The 19755-nt window shown below is 44.7% G+C and overlaps 2 protein-coding genes across 2 annotated transcripts; both read right to left on the bottom strand.

Moving 5' to 3' along the window:
• Positions 1–4266: 4266 nt before the first annotated feature.
• Positions 4267–9358, bottom strand: LOC125345260 (2-Hydroxyacid oxidase 2-like). The gene is made up of 4 exons (XM_048337473.1): positions 9148–9358; positions 5752–5910; positions 5331–5400; positions 4267–4359 (listed from the first exon to the last, which is right to left on the bottom strand). Exons 1-4 carry the CDS (start codon positions 9322–9324, stop codon positions 4304–4306), a joined length of 462 nt encoding a protein of 153 aa, XP_048193430.1. The 5' UTR covers positions 9325–9358; the 3' UTR covers positions 4267–4303.
• A 3192-nt stretch (positions 9359–12550) lies between these two features.
• Positions 12551–19219, bottom strand: LOC125345259 (3 beta-hydroxysteroid dehydrogenase/Delta 5-->4-isomerase type 1-like). Its single transcript, XM_048337472.1, has 4 exons — positions 18957–19219; positions 15851–16015; positions 12667–13550; positions 12551–12610 (listed from the first exon to the last, which is right to left on the bottom strand). The coding sequence occupies exons 1-3, from the start codon at positions 19099–19101 to the stop codon at positions 12739–12741; spliced, it is 1122 nt and encodes a 373-aa protein (XP_048193429.1). The 5' UTR covers positions 19102–19219; the 3' UTR covers positions 12551–12610; positions 12667–12738.
• Between the last annotated feature and the right edge of the window lie 536 nt (positions 19220–19755).

Here is a 19755-nt window from a genome sequence, read left to right as displayed (position 1 = left end):
CCTCCTCCTCCAACTGTCCCACTGTCTGGGTTTTCCAAAGGTTCTCCATTAGCCTACTGAAGAACATCTTGGCACTTCCAAGTTTGGGCAATTACAAATAAAGCTGTTATAAAAATTCATATGCAGGCTTTTTTTTAAAAAAGGACAATTCACTGAAAGTTATTGAAGGGAGTGGAGACAGGGAACAAGCAAGCAGTAATTGACGGTGCATCTGAATACAGTCTATTTGTCCGTGTGAATACCATGGCCAATGCCTTCCTACCATCATTGTAAAAATGACAAGAAAGCCAGGCTCTGCTTGAAAGTGAGACCACTAGAGGGGGAAGGTGATGGAGAGGGAGAGGGAGGGTGGATACAGTTGAAGCACTTTATATACACGAATGAAAACAGAGTCATCTGTTGAGATTGTTTTAAGAGGGAGGGAGGATGAGGGAAAGTAGTGGAGGAAGCTAGTGATAGGGATATATTATATGCAAGTATGGAAAAGTTACAATGAAACCTGTTGTATGCCAGTTACAAAAGTGGGACTCCAACCCATGATGGGACTCTAAGCCATGACAGTTGGTGGGACTCTAACCCACTATGAAAATTGTTCTATACCGAATTCAAAGGAGACTCAGTTAATGGGACTAGGATTCTATTAACTGCAAAGTGTCTGCACTCCACCAGGGAAGCTAAGTGCAGCCCCAAGATTCGGCAGGGCTGAGTTTTTAAAGGCAAAAGCCACATGTACCACACACAGGTGGTCAGGCAAGTTCTGTGTAAGCAAGCAAGCAGACATACAGAAGCAGAATAGGTGGTGAGTTACAAACAGCAATTACAATTCCAGTAAACAAGGCAATCCATCATTTAGACAAGCAAAATACTCTCTCTTCATTCAATTCTTGCTCTTCCTCATTCCTTTCTTTTGCAAAGGTCAAGCAGCTCTGGGTCAAGCAGCTTTCCACTCCTGTTATTCTCAGTTCTATTTACTTGGGATGGCTCAGCCTCTCTAGCTAGGATGACAGGTGAATTTTCTTGGTCTGGATATCTCAAAACCTCCCTGCACAACTGATTTAAGGTAATAAAAGTATTAGAAAGTTTTTCTAGATCCAGGACCTAAAAAGAGCACACTAATTACTCAGATAGATGTATATAAGGATAATTTACATGTTATTTCCTTGTAATGTAACATGGCATTACTATCTGTATACCAAATTGCATTGATAGCATCTGCTATTATGATTTGTTTCACTCTTAGAAATAAAAAACAATCTGAAATTACCCAACCAACTCTCCAGCTGGATAGGTTGTAGTCTGAAGAGATTATCTTGCCATCATTCCTGCTTTGGAGTCCTTATACTTAGTTACCACAAGAAAACATGGAGTGGATATCATTCCATATTCACTGGTCAGTGTGAGAATGTGAAACAATGTAATGGTTGTGGTGTGTGTCTGTGTGTTTGTGTGTGTGTGTTTCTGAGAGAGGGAGAGAGAGGAGGTGTCGGGAGGTATTAACGTGGTTGGTTTTGTTTGTTGTTTTGTTTCAAGTCTTATCTAGAAGATGGTTTCCTTATTTTCACTACCAAGGACAGTTTGATACTGAGATGTTGTCGCCTTGTTTCAGATATGAGAAAAAAATGAAAGGAAAGACTTACAATGAAATGTACTTAAAATGAAAATGAAAGACTTACAAATGGAAGGATACTGAAACAACTGGTATCTGACCTAGACTTCTGTGATGTGGAAATGAAACCAGAGTAAAGGTTTACAGAGCGAATTAAGCTTCACTCTGTGTGATGCAGAAGAGTGTGTGGGTGTGGGAAAGGGCCATCTGCTATAGGATGTAAGAGGGACTATGGTTATCTCTGCCTACTGTCAGAGATTTACGTCTGGTTTTGGGGAATTCTGGGTGATGATATTTCTCCTGCTTTAATCCATGCAATTAGTTTAACTCTATGCATTTAAACTGAGGAAGTTTGATCTACCTGGTAAAAGTAGTATGATCAAATTAAGATATCTTCTTTCTCCTTTACTGGTCAAATTCAATATGTTTTCTAGTGTTTCTGAATATCTTGTCATTAAATTTTCTTTTTCCCTACATTTTTGGAGATCATTGTGCTGCAAAGAATAGGCACTGGGCAACAGATGATAGGATGGTGTAGCATCTGAGGTGATGACCACAAATACTTTAGATTTTCATTTGCTCCTTTTTTTTTGTGCCAGTCCTAGGGCTTTGAACTCAGGGCCTGAGCACTATCTCTGGCTTTTTTTTTCTCTCAAGGCTAGCACTCTACCACTTGAGCCACAGCCCCAATTCTGGCTCTTTCTGTTTATGTGGTGCTGTGGAATCGAACCCAAGGCTTCATGTATATGAGGCAAGCAATCTTGCCACTAGGCCATATTCCCAGGCCCCATTTACTCCTTTTGTGTCACCGGCCTTGGCTTTGTGAGTCATAGTGAAAACAAAATCCCAAAGTCCTTTTCATCAGGCAGAATTAAGCTATATCAAGGTAACCCTTGTCCCACATTCTTTGTTTCTTTCTTTTTTTTTTTTTTTTTGCCAGTCCTAGGCCTTGAACCCAGGGGCCTGATCACTGTCCCTGGCTTCTTTTTGCTCAAGGCTAGCACTCTGCCACTTGGGCCATAGCGCCACTTCTGGCCATTTTCTATATATGTGGTGCTGGGGAATTGAACCCAGGACTTCAGGTATATGAGGCAAGCACTCTTGCCACTAGGCCATATTCCCAGCCCCTGTATTCCTTTTGAAATTACATTTTAACTGACATATTGCAATTGTACAGTGTAATCTTTACTGATGTATCTCATATACAATAATCGGATCAGGTAACTGGTGTATCTCACTTCCAAGTATTATCTGTCAACAAGTATAGCTATCAGTTCCAAGTATTAATCACTTTTGTGTTAAGAACATTTAGCCATGCTCTTTTACTTTTCCATGATCTTCTCTCCTTCTTTGACGGATATCATGTGATACTTGTCTTTCTGTGATTGACATTTCACATCACCAAATGTTCTCCACTGCCATCCATGTTGGTCCAAATGATAGACTTCATTCATTTTGTGTAATATGTCACATTTCCTTTATCCATTTATGCATCTATGGACATCTAGATTGATTCTGTGAAAAGTGCTACAACAAGTAAGCAAGTACAGATGCCTTCAGAATACTGGTTGCAGTTCATTTGGAGATAGATATCCATCATTGGGACTATTAGATTTCTAGTTCTATTCCCAGTTTTGGTTTTATTTGTGTTTTGGTGAGGAACTTCTCTAGCATGTCTTACAATGGCTGTACTAATTTACATTCTCATCAGTGATAGAGGCAAATTCTACTTTCTCAGCATCCTCACCAGTATTTATTATATTTTGTCTATTTTGATGATACCTATTGTGAGTGGGATGAGATGATATCTTACTGTGGGTTTGTGTTACATTTCCCTGATGAATAGTGATGTTGAACATTTCCGTATGTACTTAATGGCCATTTGAGAAAAAGTACCCTCTTTTGCCATGCACTGGTGGCTCATGCCAGTAATTCTAGCTACTCAGGAGGCTGAGATCTGAGGATTGTGGTTCAGAGCCAGCTCAGGCAGAAAAGTTCATGAGACTCTTATCCCCAATAAATTACTCAGAAAAAATTGGAAGTGGATCACAGTTTAAAGGTAGCCCAGGCAGGAAAGTGTGGTTCAAAGTGGTAGAGTGCTAGACTTGAGTGTAAAAGCTCACAGACAGTGCTCAGGACTGAGTTCAAGCCCCATGACCAGCTAAAGCATAAACAATGAAAAACAAAAACAAAAACAAAACCCAGAAATGCAAAGGGATTTTAAACAACAACAACAAAAAAGGTGGGCCAAGCACAGCATATCATACAGCATATCAACTACAGCCCAAACAGTCACACCCATCTGTATGCCTCGAAAGACCATGTTCTGAATTACTCTGTTTGTCTATTGTCTATAAGACTAAGATTTTTATTGGAAAATATATGTCTGGCTTTTCTCTTCAGAGCGAAGTCTCACCATTAGTTCTTACACAAAGAAATACAGGATTTGCAAAAGAAAAAAAAATACTATCAGGCATTTCCCATCTACCCTCTTGTGATCTTTATTTTGAAGTAGAGTTTTAGGCAAGACAAATCATATAAAAGGAAGCAAGGCCAAGAAGGGAGGGGTACATTGAGGACGGTGAGGCATTTGGAGGGCAACAAGCACAGGGGGTGGGGAGTTGATGGTTAGGGCAGGCGCTCCAGGCCAGGCCAAGGTTTAGGCAGACCAGCATTGCATATCATGTTGTGGGGTTCTTACAACCTGGAGAGCTGAATCAGGTCCCGGTTGATCTCGGCAATGGATCGGCAGCCTAAAATAGCCACTGAGTTACAAACCTCGCTTTTCTCATTCCTGGGCCTGAGATGATGCGGTTTAAAAACAAGCTTTTGATCTTAGTGCTCATCTGATAAAGCATACATACAGGATGAATAATTTTGTCCTGATTTATTGGGGATTATTTTATGATCCTATGCCTATGTTGTGTTTTAACCCAGCTATGTCAAAATGTCAGAGTAAAAATGTAAAAACTCCTATCAGTTTTAACAACCAACTCTGATGGGCTATAGTGATCTTTGACCTTTAGCTCCATTCTGACAAGGAATGGGCCATAGAAAGGGTAGTGTAGGAGACACAGTGAACACTCCATCCAACACTGCCTTCTAAGGGGAAGTTCTGACGGAGGAAATGATCTTCTTTGCCAGGAGATCTTAAGTAAGATGCAAAACCAAGCCTGTAGCTGATGTCCTACACAGGGATTGAAGAGAGTCACACTAGACAAGAAATGAGCAAGAAGTAGAATACGGGGCTGGAAATGGTAGATTCCAAAAGGCTGTGTGGAGTCCTTGATGATCAGAAGGACAAAACATAAAAACAAGCTGTGTGATATTGAACTGGAAATTCTTTCCATATCTATGATGTAGGGACCTTCATCTCTAGTAATGTAAAATTAATAAAATGTATTCACCAAAGTACTAGCTAAGAGTCTTTTCCTAAAAGAGAAACCTGAGCTGGAATTGAAACCTGGCAGGAAGGGTGACACTTAGCAGAAATAGGAACTCAGAGCCAGGGTTGATTTTTCCAAGAAATGGCAGTGATTTTTGAAGCAAGTTTTGAGTTTACGTTGGCAGAGAATAGTGCCTGCTGTTTGGCTGGGACCTTTCTTTCCTGTTTGGGGATGGCTCCCAGGCCAGGGAAAGGTTAGCTGGATGGAAGAAGGGCTGTCTCTGCATAGGAACCCCCCTCCCCTTGAAGCTCTAAGTCAGGAAAAAATGAAGACCTTACCTGTAAGGGTCATAGAAGTGCGGAACTCCTCTTTTAAAATGTTCAAGACTTCCTCAACACCCTTTTCACCCTGATCTCAAGACAGAAAAGTATAAGGGAAGGAGAAACAAACAAAAGCCTTAAAGGCACATTCTGATTATTTGTCAAATATTAAAAAAAATAGAGAGAGAGAGCTGTGACAGGGAACATAGAGGAGCTGTAAAAATCAATTATGTTTTGAAGAAAGGAAAGCAAAGGAAAGGTAAGGATGAAAGCTGTTGAATATTTGTAGGTCCAGAGACAGCCTGAAGATGTGAGGAGTAACTATCCTTCAGGTACCTTGAAAAAATGGCTAAGTTGGAGGATGAACCACCCACAGAAAAGCCTGGAGCAAACGAGAAGCTCAAGATCTTCCCATCTATTCCTACTTTGCCACTCTCACCTTGCAGGTAAGACCCCACAGGATTGGTCTCCCAAGAAATATGCATTTAGCTCCAAGGGCCAGGGCTTTCAACACATCGTTGCCAGTTCGAACCCCACCATCCAGGTACACTTCCATTCTCCCTTGAACAGCAGCCACCACTTCTGCCAGGGCATCAATCTGAAAAAGAGACAGGTGTACACCTGCCAGAGGCTGGTGTTGCCTCTGTGGTGATGGGCAGTGGTACGTGGGCCTAAGAGGATGGGAGGAGGAAGTGCAAGCTTCGGCCATGTCTGAGGCTGCTGCAGCTCCTCCTGCGGAGGCCTCCCTCCTGAGGCCCAGGAGTCTCTGGACTCAACCTCCTGCCATTTTCTGCTTCACTAACTCCAACAAGCTCCTTGCTGACTTTTATTTTTGTGTGTATGTGCCGGACTAGGGCTTAAACTCAGGGCCTGGACACCATCCCTTACCTTCTTCATTCAAGGCTAGTGCTCTGCCACTTAAGTCACAGATACATTTCTGGCTTTCTGCTGGTTGATTAGAGATAAGGGGTCTCAGGCAATTTTCCTGACCAAGCTGGCCTCAAACTATGATGCTCAGATCTCAGCTTCCTGCAGCGAGGATTACAGACATGACTTGTTAATCTCATTGTTGACTTTTTAAACTTTTTAAATTTCTTTAAAAAATGCTTGATTTCTCTGCTACCCTGATGGAAATATTTTCTATTTATAATGGTCATTTTAATGGGAAAGAACATGTTGGCTTTTAATTTTCTTCTACTGTTTCTGTTTCTAGGGTGGCATAGCTAGAAATCTTCTCCCTGCTTGGGCACTTAAGGACCACCCCCCCCCCTTTTTTTCTTTTCTTTTAGCAAAATAAGTATGGCAGCCAGGGCTGTTGGACTACAGCCTGTCTTGGGCAATTAGGCCACACAGTCATTCCTTACCTCAGTTTGTGTCATCAGTTAGACCCTGAGAAATGGAAATAGGAATGTGGCAACAGCATTGTGCAAGTGGAGTTTAGGCCTTTAAAGGACAAATCAAAGTAGTTGATAATTTTGGCTTGGATCTGAGGCCAAGAGACCTTGATTCCTCCAAGGTATCTGCTTCAGTGCCAGGCTCCCGATACTTTCAAGTCTGTCAGGAGATACTAGGCCTCTCAAGGGTCTCGGAGAGGAGGCTCAGGAGGGAATTCTGTACTGCCTCAGTGTTCTGGTATGCTCTGAGGAAGGCAAAGGAGAACAGTTAACCTTGGGCCCTTGGGTCCTTCTTCCTTTCTTTCTAGGTGTGTGTATGTACTTGTCTGCGAGTGCCCATGTATGCATGCCAGTACTAGGGCTTGAACTTAGCATTTTCATTCAAGGATGAATGACTCTTCCACTTGAGCCATTGTTCTACTTCTGGATTTTTTGGTAGTTAATTGGAGTTAATTCTCATGGACTTTTCTGCCTGGGCCAGTTTTGAACCTTAATCCTCAGATTGCTGCTTCCTGAGCAGCTAAGATTACAGTTGTGAGCCATTGGCTCCTGGCTTTTCCATGTTACCTCACTAGCTTTGGACTAATCCTTATTTATACACTCTCAGATGACTTAGCTCCTGGGAGAGGAACCTACTGCTTGTTCTGCTCAGCAAATGTAGTAGGAGAAATTCTCCTTTCTCATTGGGAGAATTAGCCCACCTCTTTTTCCACACATTACTCAATCATCTTAAGGAAGCAGGCTGCTGAATTGATAAATGACAGCTTGACACTTGCTATATGGTCTTGATCTCGGTTTTTTTTCCAAAAGCCTGTCTCCTCCTGTGACTGCTACTTGATGGTGGTGGTGGGCTCCTGTTCACTTTCGGCTCCTATCACGTGAGAGCATCGGACCTCTTGCAGCTGGCTGAGCTCCTTGGTCTTCTCTGTTCTACTCATTCCTGGGTGTATGGGAGATGAAGCTATGAGGATCTTTCAGGAAGTGGGTGGGAGAGCTCAGTGTGCATGTTGAAGACCTGCTTTCCCTCACCTCCAGTCCTGGTGCACATGTTGGGATGGGAAGTATGCAGCCTGCCCATTCTCTTCAAACAAACCCTTACCAGAGAGATATGTTAAGTATGTCCATTGCTCTCCACGTGGCTTGCTGTTCGTTGTATCTTTTCTTCACTAGCAAATGAAGAGGAGGAGGTGAGTAGTAGACACTACTCAGCCTCACAAGTCAGGGGATGTACCAGAGGCCTACTAGAGCGTTTCAACCTCTTTGGAGTTGTCTTTAAGAAGTGATTGGGGAGGCTCTAAGGAATTTTTTTTTTTTTTTTTGTCAGTCCTGGGCCTTGGACTCAGAGCCTGAGCACTGTACCTGGCTTATTTTTGCTCAAGGGTAGCACTCTGCCACTTGAGCCATAGCACCACTTCTTGCAGTTTTCTGTATATGTGGTGCTGGGGAATCGAACCCAGGGCTTCATGTATTAGAGGCAACCACTCTTGCCACTAGGCCATATCCCCAGCCCGGCTCTAAGGATTTTTAACTTTATAAGAATGGTTACTTAAATACTGTTGAAAATAGTGAAAGATGGAAAGCAGACGTAGTGACATCTATCTGTAATCCCAGAAGGAAAAAGAAGAAGAATTGAAAATTTAAGGCCATTCTGGCTGACAGAGCAATATTTTGAAGAGAGAAGGTGGAGGGGAGGAAGGAGGGAAAGAAACATAATATAGTGAAATACTGAAAGGAATACAGCTATTTAACCACAGGAAGTTGATTATATAAATTTTCCTTTCATAAGACACATCATTAAAACTAAAAGAAGCACACGTTGAAACAAAAAAAAATGTTCCTAATGCATTTATAAATGAAAAAGAAGTAAATTCTAAGACATGACCCATAGTTTTTAAGCAGGAAAATATTATGTTTGTATTAACCACATTCGTGCTAGTGATGAAATTAGAGAATGATTTTCTTTTATGTTTTTGCATGTGTGTATCTGATCATTTATCTGCAGTGAACATAAATATATGAGTTAGGGAAGAAAAGTACATGTTAGCTGTTACAGTTCATTAGCGGCTCTTTGGCTCCATCTTGACTGGTATGTATTAGCAGTAGTGAGGCACTGCTTTTTCTTGGCTGTGTCAGAAGGTCACATGAGGTTAAGATGACTGGAGCTCTTCTTGAGGTAGGGACCTCCGTGCCTTTTTACACCTCTTCTGTTCTACCTTGACCTCTTATTGTCTGTTGTGAATATGGACAGGTTACTTGGCTTGAGTCTGAACTGCAGCCTCCCCCTTTTTGGCCCTTTCTCAGACTGAGGGGATGATACACAGAAAATTTTCACAAATAGCTTGCTGTGCACTGCACTATCCTCTATGACTGGATTGGACAGAGTACTCGGGTGTGGACTCACACCACGCTCCCAACACCACCTTCAGAGGTATGCCACTTACTGAAGCAGGAACTTCATCAAGCTGCCTCCCTCCGTGGTTGGAAACAAGGATGCCTTGAACATTGTGCTTCACTGCTAACTCTGCATCCTCTCTTGTCAGGATCCCTTTAAGGATGATGGGCAATCGAGTCAGGCTCTGAAGCCAAGGGATGTGATCCCAGCAGAAGAATGCATTCATGGCAGCCAGCAGAGAGGAAGGCACAGCCTTGGCCTGTGGGAATTAAGAAGGTAACTCATAGTCTTGAACTCATACAAGACTACTTGGCTTGTTGCAAAAATGACACACATTCAGAGCAGTTACTAGCTTAAAACGAAGAGAGAACTAGTCAGGAACTGGTGGCTCATGTAATCCTATCTACTCAAGAGGCTGAGAACTGAGGATCCTGATTCAAAACCAGCCAAGCAGATGAATCTAAAATACTATTTTCATCAATTAAGAAGCAAAATGCCAGAATTGGAATTGAGGCTCTGGTGGTATAGGAGTGAAACAAAATCTAACACTGCTTCCTGAAAAAAAATCTGGTTTTTTTTTGTTTTTTTTTTGCCAGTCCTGGGCCTTGGACTCCGGGCCTGAGCACTGTCCCTGGCTTCTCTTTGCTCAAGGCTAGCACTCTACCACTTGAGCCACAGCGCCACTTCTGGCTATTTTCTTTCTTTCTTTTTTTTTTTTTTTTTTTTTGCCAGTCCTGGGCCTTGGACTCAGGGCATGAGCACTGTCCCTGGCTTCTTCCAGCTCAAGGCTAGCACTCTGCCACTGAGGTGCCAGACTTTGAAGTCAGGCCCCACCACGTGAACCCCATTTTAGAATCGAACCCTGAGCCAATCAGATTTGTACCTGTGTTCTAATCTTGCTTGCACAGCTGATTGTTGTAACCTTGTTCTTTGCCTTTATAAGCCCTGTGTAATCACAGCTCGGGGCTTCCTCCTAACCTCCGCTGTGTCGGTGGGTAGGACGAGGCCCGAGTTGGCAGCTCGTTAAATAAAGCCTTGCCTTGCTTTTGCATTTTGGAGTGTCTGAATCTCGGTGGTCTTCTTGGGGGTGGTCTTGCGACTTGGCACAACACCACCTGAGCCACAGCGCCCCTTCTGGCCGTTTTCCATAAGTGTTGTGCTGGGGAATCGAACCAAGAGCTTCATGTGTAGGAGGCAAGCACTCTTGCCACTAGGCCATGTTCCCAGACCTCATTTTTTTTTTTTAATTTGGACTACAGGAATGGATTGCCTCAGCACCAGCTGGGCACTTTTTATCTTCTTGGAGACAATAGGAAGTATAAAACTTAGGGATCAAATCATATCCTGTGCTGGGACATGCAGAAACAATGAGCACTGTAAGCAATCCCACACTTTTCTTCCCATAGACTCCTGTAGCCGCAGTCATACATCTTGTCTAGACAGCCAGGTGAAAAGTAAGTGAGGGCTACAAAGAGCACCAGAGAGCAACATGGCCTTCTGTGGTCACCAGAGAACCCAGGAAGGACATGGAAGGCCGCCTCTGCCACTTCTCAATCTGTTTCACTGGGTCAGCCTCCATCTTCTCTGACCTTCATGACATCACCTCACTATGAAGACCAAGTCCTCACCGCACGCTCCCCTGCAGCCACCCTTGCCATTCTTAAGGCTGCTATTCTTTTAGAAAGGAAAGTCATTCTGAAAAAGCCATTGAGTCTCCAGCATGAACCGTCTCTGCTCCCTGTTTTCCATGGAACCCTCATGTCTGAACTTACAGCTCCCAACTCCAGCCCATGTTTTGAGCCCTGCTCACCAGAAGGACAAGCTGAAGGCTGCCATTTCCACCTGACCTTGTGCAACTACATGCTCTTCCCCACTCTCTGCCTGTACCCAGTGCCCTGCTTGTCAAGGCCACAGGAAACGCTCAGCTTAGGACACCAGAGATGGGACTGGGAAATGTTTCATAAAGCAAGTTTGTCTCTGCTTGAGGAGGTCTCTGCTTAAGGAATATGTAAGCGTGTGAGCAATGTTCATGCTGGCGTTCCCCTTGTATGCGGAGGATTTCCCAGCATTGTGATGAGATGGACAGGCTTCCTGCAGACGTGGGGTTCATTAGAGGTGTCCCATGCTGTCACTTGAGCCACAGAAGACAGTCCACCAAGGTGTGTGCTCTAACTTCTGGATTGGGAGTGGATCTGTGTGCTGATTCTCATCCTTGAAAATAAGTTAGAGTGTCCAGGTGGCCTTCCTTCCCATGTCCCAGAGCTGAGACCCGACCCCCCTCACAGTAGAGCACCTGGGGAGTCCCTTCCTTGAACTTTGAGTATCACCAGAGATAGGCATGGTGATCATTCACCGGGGAGATAGGTAGGAAAGAGAGGCAGAAGCAGGCACATGCTAACCCTTGCAAGGATAAAGGGGAACCTGGATCTGATTCCTCTGCCTAGCATCAAACCAGTCTTCATTTCTGTGAACTATGTCACATACCATAAATATGTCTTTGACCACTTTCTGGAGGAGAGAGACATTGCTAGGAAGATCTCCCACATTCTAGGAGTTCACACGCTGTGCTTGGGTAAGATTATAACCCATTGAAGACAGAGTGTTATATTCCTGTCTTGAAGTGGTCTACCTGAAGTCAACATGAGTGTCAAAATACCCATCAAGACCCATGCAGTTTGTGTGGCTTTCTGGGTGGTGGTGTGCTCCTTTTGGAAGTTTTTCTTTTTCTATTGATTGGTTAAGTGGAATTACTTTTGAAATAGTAATTATAAACATTTCATATATATGCACACAGGTATATGCAATGGAATTTCATGTATCCCTCTAGAGGAATGAAATTTTGTCATCTTCAGGAAAATGTAGGCATCTAGAAAACATCACACTGAGCAAATGAGCCAGGCCATGAAAGCTCATATGCAGATTTTAGATCCAAAACATAACCTATCAGGTTTGGGGATATGGCCTAGTGGCAAGAGTGCTTGTCTCCTATACATGAAGCCCTGGGTTCAATTTCCCAGCACCACATATACAGAAAATGGCCAGAAGTGGCGCTGTGGCTCAAGTGGCAGAGTGCTAGCCTTGAGCAAAAAGAAGCCAGGGACAGTGCTCAGGCCCTGAGTCCAAGGCCCAGCACTGGCCAAAAAAACAAAAACAACAACAACAAAAAAACCACCAAAAAGAAAAAACAAAACAAGACAAACAACCTATGAAATAAACACAGGGACTTGTGCATAAACACACACACACATACACACACACACACACACAAAGTATCAAGATGACTAAAACACAGTATATTCAGCAGTGAAATTTCATGGAGTCAACACTTTGAAAAAGTAACAGTTTAACAAAATAAACACCAGGATGCTGAAAAAGTATGAAAGGGGGTTAGTGGGAGGAAGATGGGTGAATCCTGAAGGACAGAGAGGAGGTGGAGGGAATGTGGGATGGCTGGAAAGGGTGACTGATTGAGAAGCCTTGGAAATATAAATGGACATGTTAAACCGTAATCCCTGGGGCTGGGAATATGGCCTAGTGGCAAGAGTGCTCTCCTTGTAAACTGTAATGCCCTGTACAACTATTTGAAATTTTAAACATAAAATATAATAAAGTGGGGGCTGGGAAGATGGCTACCCCCACATCACTGAGCTTTTGACTTCAGTGTCCCCTTGTGCTGCTTCACAAGTGAACCAACCCATTCTGTGGTTTTCTGCTTGGCTTCCTCCCAGCAGAAGCGGGGCTCATACCCAAGATGCCTCTGTGCTTTCTTGTAGGAGTAGGTGTACGCGCTGTTTGAGAGTACCAGTAAATGTCGGGTGAAGGGGGGTCGGTATGTGTAGATGGGGCTCAGCAGGAAGCTCACTGCTTCCAGCAGGAAGGCAAGCCAGTACATCAGGAAGAGAGGAGGGCTGGGCCTGGAGTCGCGGCGGAGGCCCCATTCTTTGCACAGGGTATCATTTAAGTCATCATAGCTTTGGGGAGGTGTGTCATCTGATATGAAGTAGAACTGCCCCTGGATGCTTGGTGCCTTCTTGGGATCCCTCAGGCCTCTGCAGGCCAGAATGTGGGCCCAGGCCACATTGCCCACATAGACTGGGTTGACCAGAGAAAATGGGCCTGTTTTTTCCAGTACACCATTGGTTGTGAGGGCTCTCTTCACAATGGGGGAAATTAGTTTGCTTCCTTCCCCATAGATGTACATAGGCCTTAAGGCACAAGTATGCAAGGTGCCGCCATCTTTAAGAGTGCACCCATTGGCTGCCAACACAGCCTTCTCAGCCAACTTTTTGCTGTATGGGTATGGTTCAGTCCACCTGCATTCGAGAGGCTCTTCCTCCTGGCCATTCTGAATGATCTCCTTGTAGGAGTTGGGTCCTGCCACTTCCACTGAGCTGGTATGGATGAAGATTGGTACACTTGCTTGGACACAAGCTTCCAATAGGAGCTGGGTACCTGTCAAAGGCGAAGATGGTGTCAACATGCGGAGACAAAGCAAAGCGTTTTCCATGCCTTCAAATTCATGGTCATCTATATTCTTCACCCAATTGAAGGAAACCTACATTTGGGTGGGTTTTATCTGTCCCAGAGGCAAATATGGGCAATGGTAGCAACAGCCACAAGAATAATGCCCAAATCAAGAGATTCTGACTCTGCATTGTGGGACCATATTCCTATGTGTCTGCCTATGTATGAGCATGTGTTTATGAGATATATATATGTATATATATGTATATATACATATATATATATATACACACACACACACATATATTCTTTTCCAGTCTAAGGGCTTGAAGTCAGGGCCTGGGCACTGTCCCTGAGCTTCTTTTGCTCAAGGGTAGCACTATACTACTTGAGCCACAGCACCATTTCCAGCTTTTGCTGTGTATATTGGTACTGAGGAATCGAACCCAGGGCTTCATGCATGCTAGGTAAGCACTCTATAAGTAAGTCACATTCCCAGCCTTACATATTCTTTTTGATTTTGTCCTTTTCAATATAATGGTTTAAGTTACTATTATATACATATAACAATAGCATATATAGTATGCATATTATATATATATCATTTCATAACAGGTCCTTTTAAATACATAATCTCAGGAGCTCATGTTCTTTTAGATTGGTGGGAAATCACCCAAGCAATTAATGTAAATGAACATTACTTGTTGGTTTTGCTTTTTTCCTTTTTTATAAGTCAATGAGTCATTGTCAGATCATCATTCTATGCATAAATGGGCAAGTTGTTATCTAGTTGGTAGATGTTAGAGACCCAGCTTCCATTGGATGGGTTTTGTGTTCCTTGCAAAGTCAGTCTAGGTCTTTCTCTGCCTTCATTTACCTAGCTATGAACTGTAGGAATGATAAGATTTCCTTTTTGCTTTCATTCTCAGGCTCTGCACTGGTCTTTTCTATGGACTATGGTGGAGAACTAAAGAGCAAAATGGGTCCTCAGCTGGGAACACTCACATTGTCAGAGCTTGTTGGACTTCTATGTCAGTAGAAGTTTTGGTCATGGTGGAAATGCACAGCATGACAACTTCTCTAACAGAAGGAAGAACTGTCCCAGGCAAAGGCAATATACCCATTTAAGAGTCTTACTATAATTTTACTCTCAGGACTTCTGGCCTCATTTTAAGGTAAATGTGGTGGACAAGTAATTTCAGACTGAAGTTCAGCAAGATAAAAATTACCATCATTGTGACATATTTTCTAAGCCTGTGACAGGGTTTAGTGATGTCACTCCTGTAGCACCATCCCTCTCATTTCCCACCTCTCTTGTTGGAAAACATGGCAAATATCCCTTGAAAGGCTAGGAGCAGAACTAAGGCCTTGCCATACCTTCCCACACTGTAGACAGCGATGGGGGTGGTGAATCAGACACTAGAATGAGCCACTTCTGAGATACTGCTGGAAATCCAAAGGCAACTGGTGGTTTAAAATAGCAACCACTGAGTCCTGAGATTGAAAGTCAAGATATGAAAGGGAAAGGACTAGGGTGCACTCAGTCTGGGAAGAATGGCCCTAGGGGGTCAGAGGGATTTAAAAAAATTACAAGGCAGGCTTCCTCGAGGGAGTATGTTTAGACTTGTACTAGATTAAGAACTTGTACTTTAGAAAGAGGCACAGATCATTTAGGGATGAGAAGCTGCGGGGTGGCTCTGGGTATCGCTAGGACCAGCTGGTCAAGACTCCTCCAGTGGTGAGCTGAGAGGCCGTCATGGACGGCATGGGAGGGGTTCTGGGAAGGCAAGTCCCAAACGTGTTTCCTAGCAGAGCACCGTGGAGTGGCTTTGCTAGTCTTCTAGAGGAATCCTGACTTCAGGTGGGCAGGATTGAGGCGTTAAGAGCATGCGGAGGAGGCTGCTACAAGGTCTGGTCTGCCCAGGGAGGCAGGGTGAATGGATATGGAGGGTGTGGGGTCTGAGTCTAGTTGAGGGTGGAATGTAGGATCAGGAGGAAGAGCAATCATAGCAGCTGGAGAGATCCAGGTGTATTTAAATCTCTGCTCACCCATGGACAAGCTGTGGGGCTGCCATCTGCTTGCCCCTTCTCAGCTGTGGTTTCTCATCTACAACACAGACCACAGCCCGAGTTCTCTCAGCTGGCCCTGGTGAGCCAGGGATGCAGCAGACCCAGGACAGGCAGGAGCCATAAAATTGCTTGTTTTCTTCCTTTCTTCACTTGCCTTTTTATCCATGTTGCCCTCCATCCCACCTCTCCCCTCCGCCCCGAACCCCCCGGCACTGTACCTTTGAAGTTGATGTCCATGATGGTCTCTCTGAGATTGACGCCAGTGACATCAATCAGAGCAGCAGTATGGATGACAATAGAGACTCCCTGGCAGGCCCTCCTCAGACACTGGGCATCCAGAATATCTCCTTCCAGCACTGTCATCTTGGCCTTGGTCTGTAGCTCTGTGGGAACAGCAGAACGGGTATTGGGCAGCTTTCTGGATGGCTCACAAAAGATCCTCATGCAGGTGCCCATTGTCTTGGTGTTCAGGTACAATCTTAATGTGATAATGTTGGAAGGAATAGCGCTTTCAGTTAATGGAAGAGCTATAAAGACACAGGAATGGAAATCTGTAGCACTTAGTGGGAACAACAAAACCCTTTCCATGACATCCTGTTTAATGAAATGCATCTGAACAGTGAGTTTTGCTGTGTGTGAAATGAACATATTAAATTCATTTCATAAAGAGATGTTGGTAATATCTAGCAAGATCAGATGGAGAGGTTGTGAGAGCTGGATACAAGAGGGAAAACACAGTATTTTCCCTAGTCCGGTAAGGAAATAATATTTGCATGTAGATTTGGCATTGACAGAGAGACAGTTTCAGAGATGTAGTTTAGAAAGCTAATAATGGCATCAGTTTAAGCTTGACACAGAGAGCTAGGTGATCAGGAGGTCCACTCACACTCCATGACTGAGTTCTGAGGAGCAGGAGCTAGGTTCTAGGGCTATGATTGGAGGAAGGACATGTAACAATGGAGCACTTCAGACCTGGCCCAGACAGGACTCAGTGGATACTATGTCTGGGTAGAACACAATCAGCAAGTTCCCTTCAGCCCTTATGGTCCATGCTTGAGTGAGTAGAGGTAGAGTGTAAACATTGATGAGGAACTTAGAATGGCTCCAGTGCTAGACTTAAGTCAACCTCTAAGATACTAGATATCCTGAGAGCTGACATCACCGTAGCAACCCAGTTAGTCTCAAAGGCACTGACTGCTTCTTTAGCCAGCTGGCCATCCCCACACGAGACACCACTGCTCATCATGGTGTCACCTTAATGGCCACCAAATAGAGCACAGTGCTTCATGCAATCTGTGTGGATGCCTGGCTCCATAATTTACACACAAATAAGCAATTTCCTTTCCAATTGATTTCTGATTTCCTTCTGAAATCTGAGGGCTGAAGTACAGGTGAGGCACACAGGCCAGAGCAGCTCAGGGACAGAGCTAAGCACACACTGCTAGTGTAGACTCCAGTCCAGAATATGCCTGCCTCCCTGCCTTGCTCAGTTACTCCTCCAGCCCACGGGTAGGTCTAGTTGCTTATGGTTAACTTTCGAGATAGGAAAAGGAAGGGTCAATTGAACTGAATTTGGCAGTGAATTAGGGCTACTCTGCCTGCTAATGCTCTGCCGAGTGCCAGCTATGCCAGGCCCTTTCTTTGTCAGGCCTTCCCAGCAGGGCCTTCTAGTGGAGGAGGGGAACTGAAGAGGCTACTGGGGTGAGATGTGTATTGGACCGTGGACGTCTCTGATTCTGTTGCATCTGCTGCTTCTCCCTCCCTTCCTTTCCCTTCTCTCTTACTGGTGTCAGAGGAGATGGGGTAACAAGAGAAGAGAAGCCCAGAGCCAGGGGATTTCACCGCAAACAGGGCACACAGATCCTGGCACAGGGAGGACATGGGAGTCTGCATTCTTTCCCTTCTGCTGCCCCTTCCATGTGTCATAGCCCTGCATATACTGCTGAAACACTAGGATTATAAGTGATAATGATCCTGTGATTACTTCCATTCAAAAACACCATCGAGGGTGGCCGAGGAGTAAGTTTGACATATGGGGTATTCTGTGAGAAGCACAGACGAGGTGGGTGCTGTCCTGGAGAGCTGTGGAAGGTCCTTTGTGTGCAGAGAGCACCGAGTGTCTATCCAGGGCTGACACTGAATCCTCTTAGGCTAGAGTAGTGTGTGTGTGGAACCACTGGAGCACACAGTGGGGCAGCAAAAAGAGACTAAGCATTCTCTGGACCCAGAGTCAGAGGACCAATTACAGGGGCCATGTCAAGGCTAGGGCTCTCACCTTAGTCCTTAGCTCTTAGTCTTTCTCGCTGTCTAAGAGGAACTATGATAATTAGCTCCAGAAGGTGACACTAGGTGGCACAGAAGTGAAAATGAAAACATATTCTCTGGATGATTAGAGATCTTTATCACATAGCCTCCTTTCCCCGCCTTTTCCTTCTTCTTTACCACTAAGCACCACTAGATGGCGAGGGAGGGCAGCCAACAGCTCTGCCTGGACACCAGCCTTCTTCCTGCTAGTCCCTGAGGAGAATAGAGCTGAGGAAAAGGGACTGGGGGAAAGCAGCCTAAGGAATCTGGAGAGTGTGTGGCCACGCTGGCCCTGGCTCTGCCTGTTGTGCAGTGCACCCTGCTTAGGCAGCGCTCACATTTATCGTCTCTAGCTCTTCTTAAATTTCCCACAAACATTTTCACACAAAATGTAACCTACTAGGGCTGGGAATATGGCCTAGTGGCAAGAGTGCTTGCCTTGTGTACATGAAGCCCTGGGTTCAATTCCTCAGCACCACATATATAGAAAAAGGCCAGAAGTGGAGCTGTGGCTCAAGAGGTAGAGTGCTAGCCTTGAGCAAAAAGAAGCCCGGGACAGTGCTCAGGTCCTGAGTTCAAGGCCCAGGACTGGCAAAAAAAAAAAAAAAAGTAACCTCCTAAAATCCCTCATGTTGTATTTCACCCAATTTAAACGCAGTGACCACCAAACTAAAACCAGCAAGTAGCAAAAAGTAACCGGTCTCTGGCAATCGGTAGGGGAGGGACCTGCAGCCCTCAGTTCTTGAAAGACCTGGAGACTAGGGGCAGAGCTGGTGAATGATTTCCACGAGAGAAGAAGAAGAGAGGCTCAGAAGCCCAATAACTGGCTGTGTCTGCTTTCTGCACTTCTTCGGCACGCCCGCAATCCACTCTTTCCACAGCTGTGCACTGCGCACTTGCTGTTTCCTTCCTGCATCCTCCGAATGACTGTCCATGAGGGGACCATGAGGGGCACAAGCATCCTCCTGTTTCCAAGCCAGACCCCATCGCCACACACCCAGGATTCACAATGGAGCTCACTTGAAAATTCTTCTCTGATGTCTGGAGTAATGTTTTTGTCCATTGCCCTGATCTCTTGCAGCTCCTTTTCCTCCATCAAGAAGCTAATGATCTTTTGGCCCAGAAATCCTCCAGCCCCTGTCACCAGGCAGCTCCAAGCAGCCATAGCAGTTCAGGACTCAGAACACCAGGAGGAGGTGGGAAGGCAGGCAGCCCTGGAGAAGGCTGAAAACAAGGTACAAGTCAATGGAATACAGTTTATCAGAAATTTCCCATGTTCACTGCACTCCATTTTTTGCAAAAAACAGAAACAAACAAACCAACAAAAACAAGGAGGTGCTGGGAATATGGCTTAGGGGGAGAGTGTTTGCCTAGTATGCATGAAGCCCTGGGTTCGATTCCTCAGCACCGCATACACAGAAAAGGCCAGAAGTGGTGCTGTGGCTCAAGTGCTCAGGGACAGTGCTCAGGCCCTGAGTTCAAGCCCCAGGGCTGGCAAAAAAAGCAGAACAAAACAACCCCCCCCCAAAAAAAAACAAAAAAAACAAAAACCCTAAACCAAAAGACCTGCTTAGCAAGTCCCAGAAGAGGTGGAACAGCTTAGAAAGTTCTCACCAGTGAGATGGGTAGACACAGTGAGGCAGTAGATATCTGGTGGCTGGTCTCCTCAGCTCACAAGGCGGGGCTGGAGCATTATATACGGTAGCATCTGACTCAGCCTTATCACCTTGAATTCTTGCTGGGTGATCATTGCTTACTCTGTCTCGAGAATCCCTCCTCCCTGAGGACTATGTCCCATCAAGCTATGTCTCAATAACCT

This window comes from Perognathus longimembris, unplaced genomic scaffold, assembly GCF_023159225.1.
Source record: "Perognathus longimembris pacificus isolate PPM17 unplaced genomic scaffold, ASM2315922v1 HiC_scaffold_5441, whole genome shotgun sequence".
Taxonomy (NCBI): Eukaryota; Metazoa; Chordata; class Mammalia; order Rodentia; family Heteromyidae; genus Perognathus; species Perognathus longimembris.
This window is presented reverse-complemented; position numbering and strand designations above follow the sequence as displayed.

Coding starts and splice junctions, on each gene's coding strand:
- LOC125345260 (XM_048337473.1), bottom strand. CDS start 9,324: ATGAATGCATTCTTCTGCTGGGATCACATCCCTTGGCTTCAGAGCCTG. Junction 5,401..5,751: donor TGTGGGGTCTTACCTGCAAG/GTGAGAGTGGCA, acceptor TCTTGAGATCAG/GGTGAAAAGGGTGTTGAGGA. Junction 4,360..5,330: donor CACTTCTATGACCCTTACAG/GTAAGGTCTTCA, acceptor TGGCTATTTTAG/GCTGCCGATCCATTGCCGAG.
- LOC125345259 (XM_048337472.1), bottom strand. CDS start 19,101: ATGGCTGCTTGGAGCTGCCTGGTGACAGGGGCTGGAGGATTTCTGGGC. Junction 16,016..18,956: donor CATCAGAGAAGAATTTTCAA/GTGAGCTCCATT, acceptor CTGTTCCCACAG/AGCTACAGACCAAGGCCAAG. Junction 13,551..15,850: donor CATGGACATCAACTTCAAAG/GTACAGTGCCGG, acceptor CGCCTTTGACAG/GTACCCAGCTCCTATTGGAA.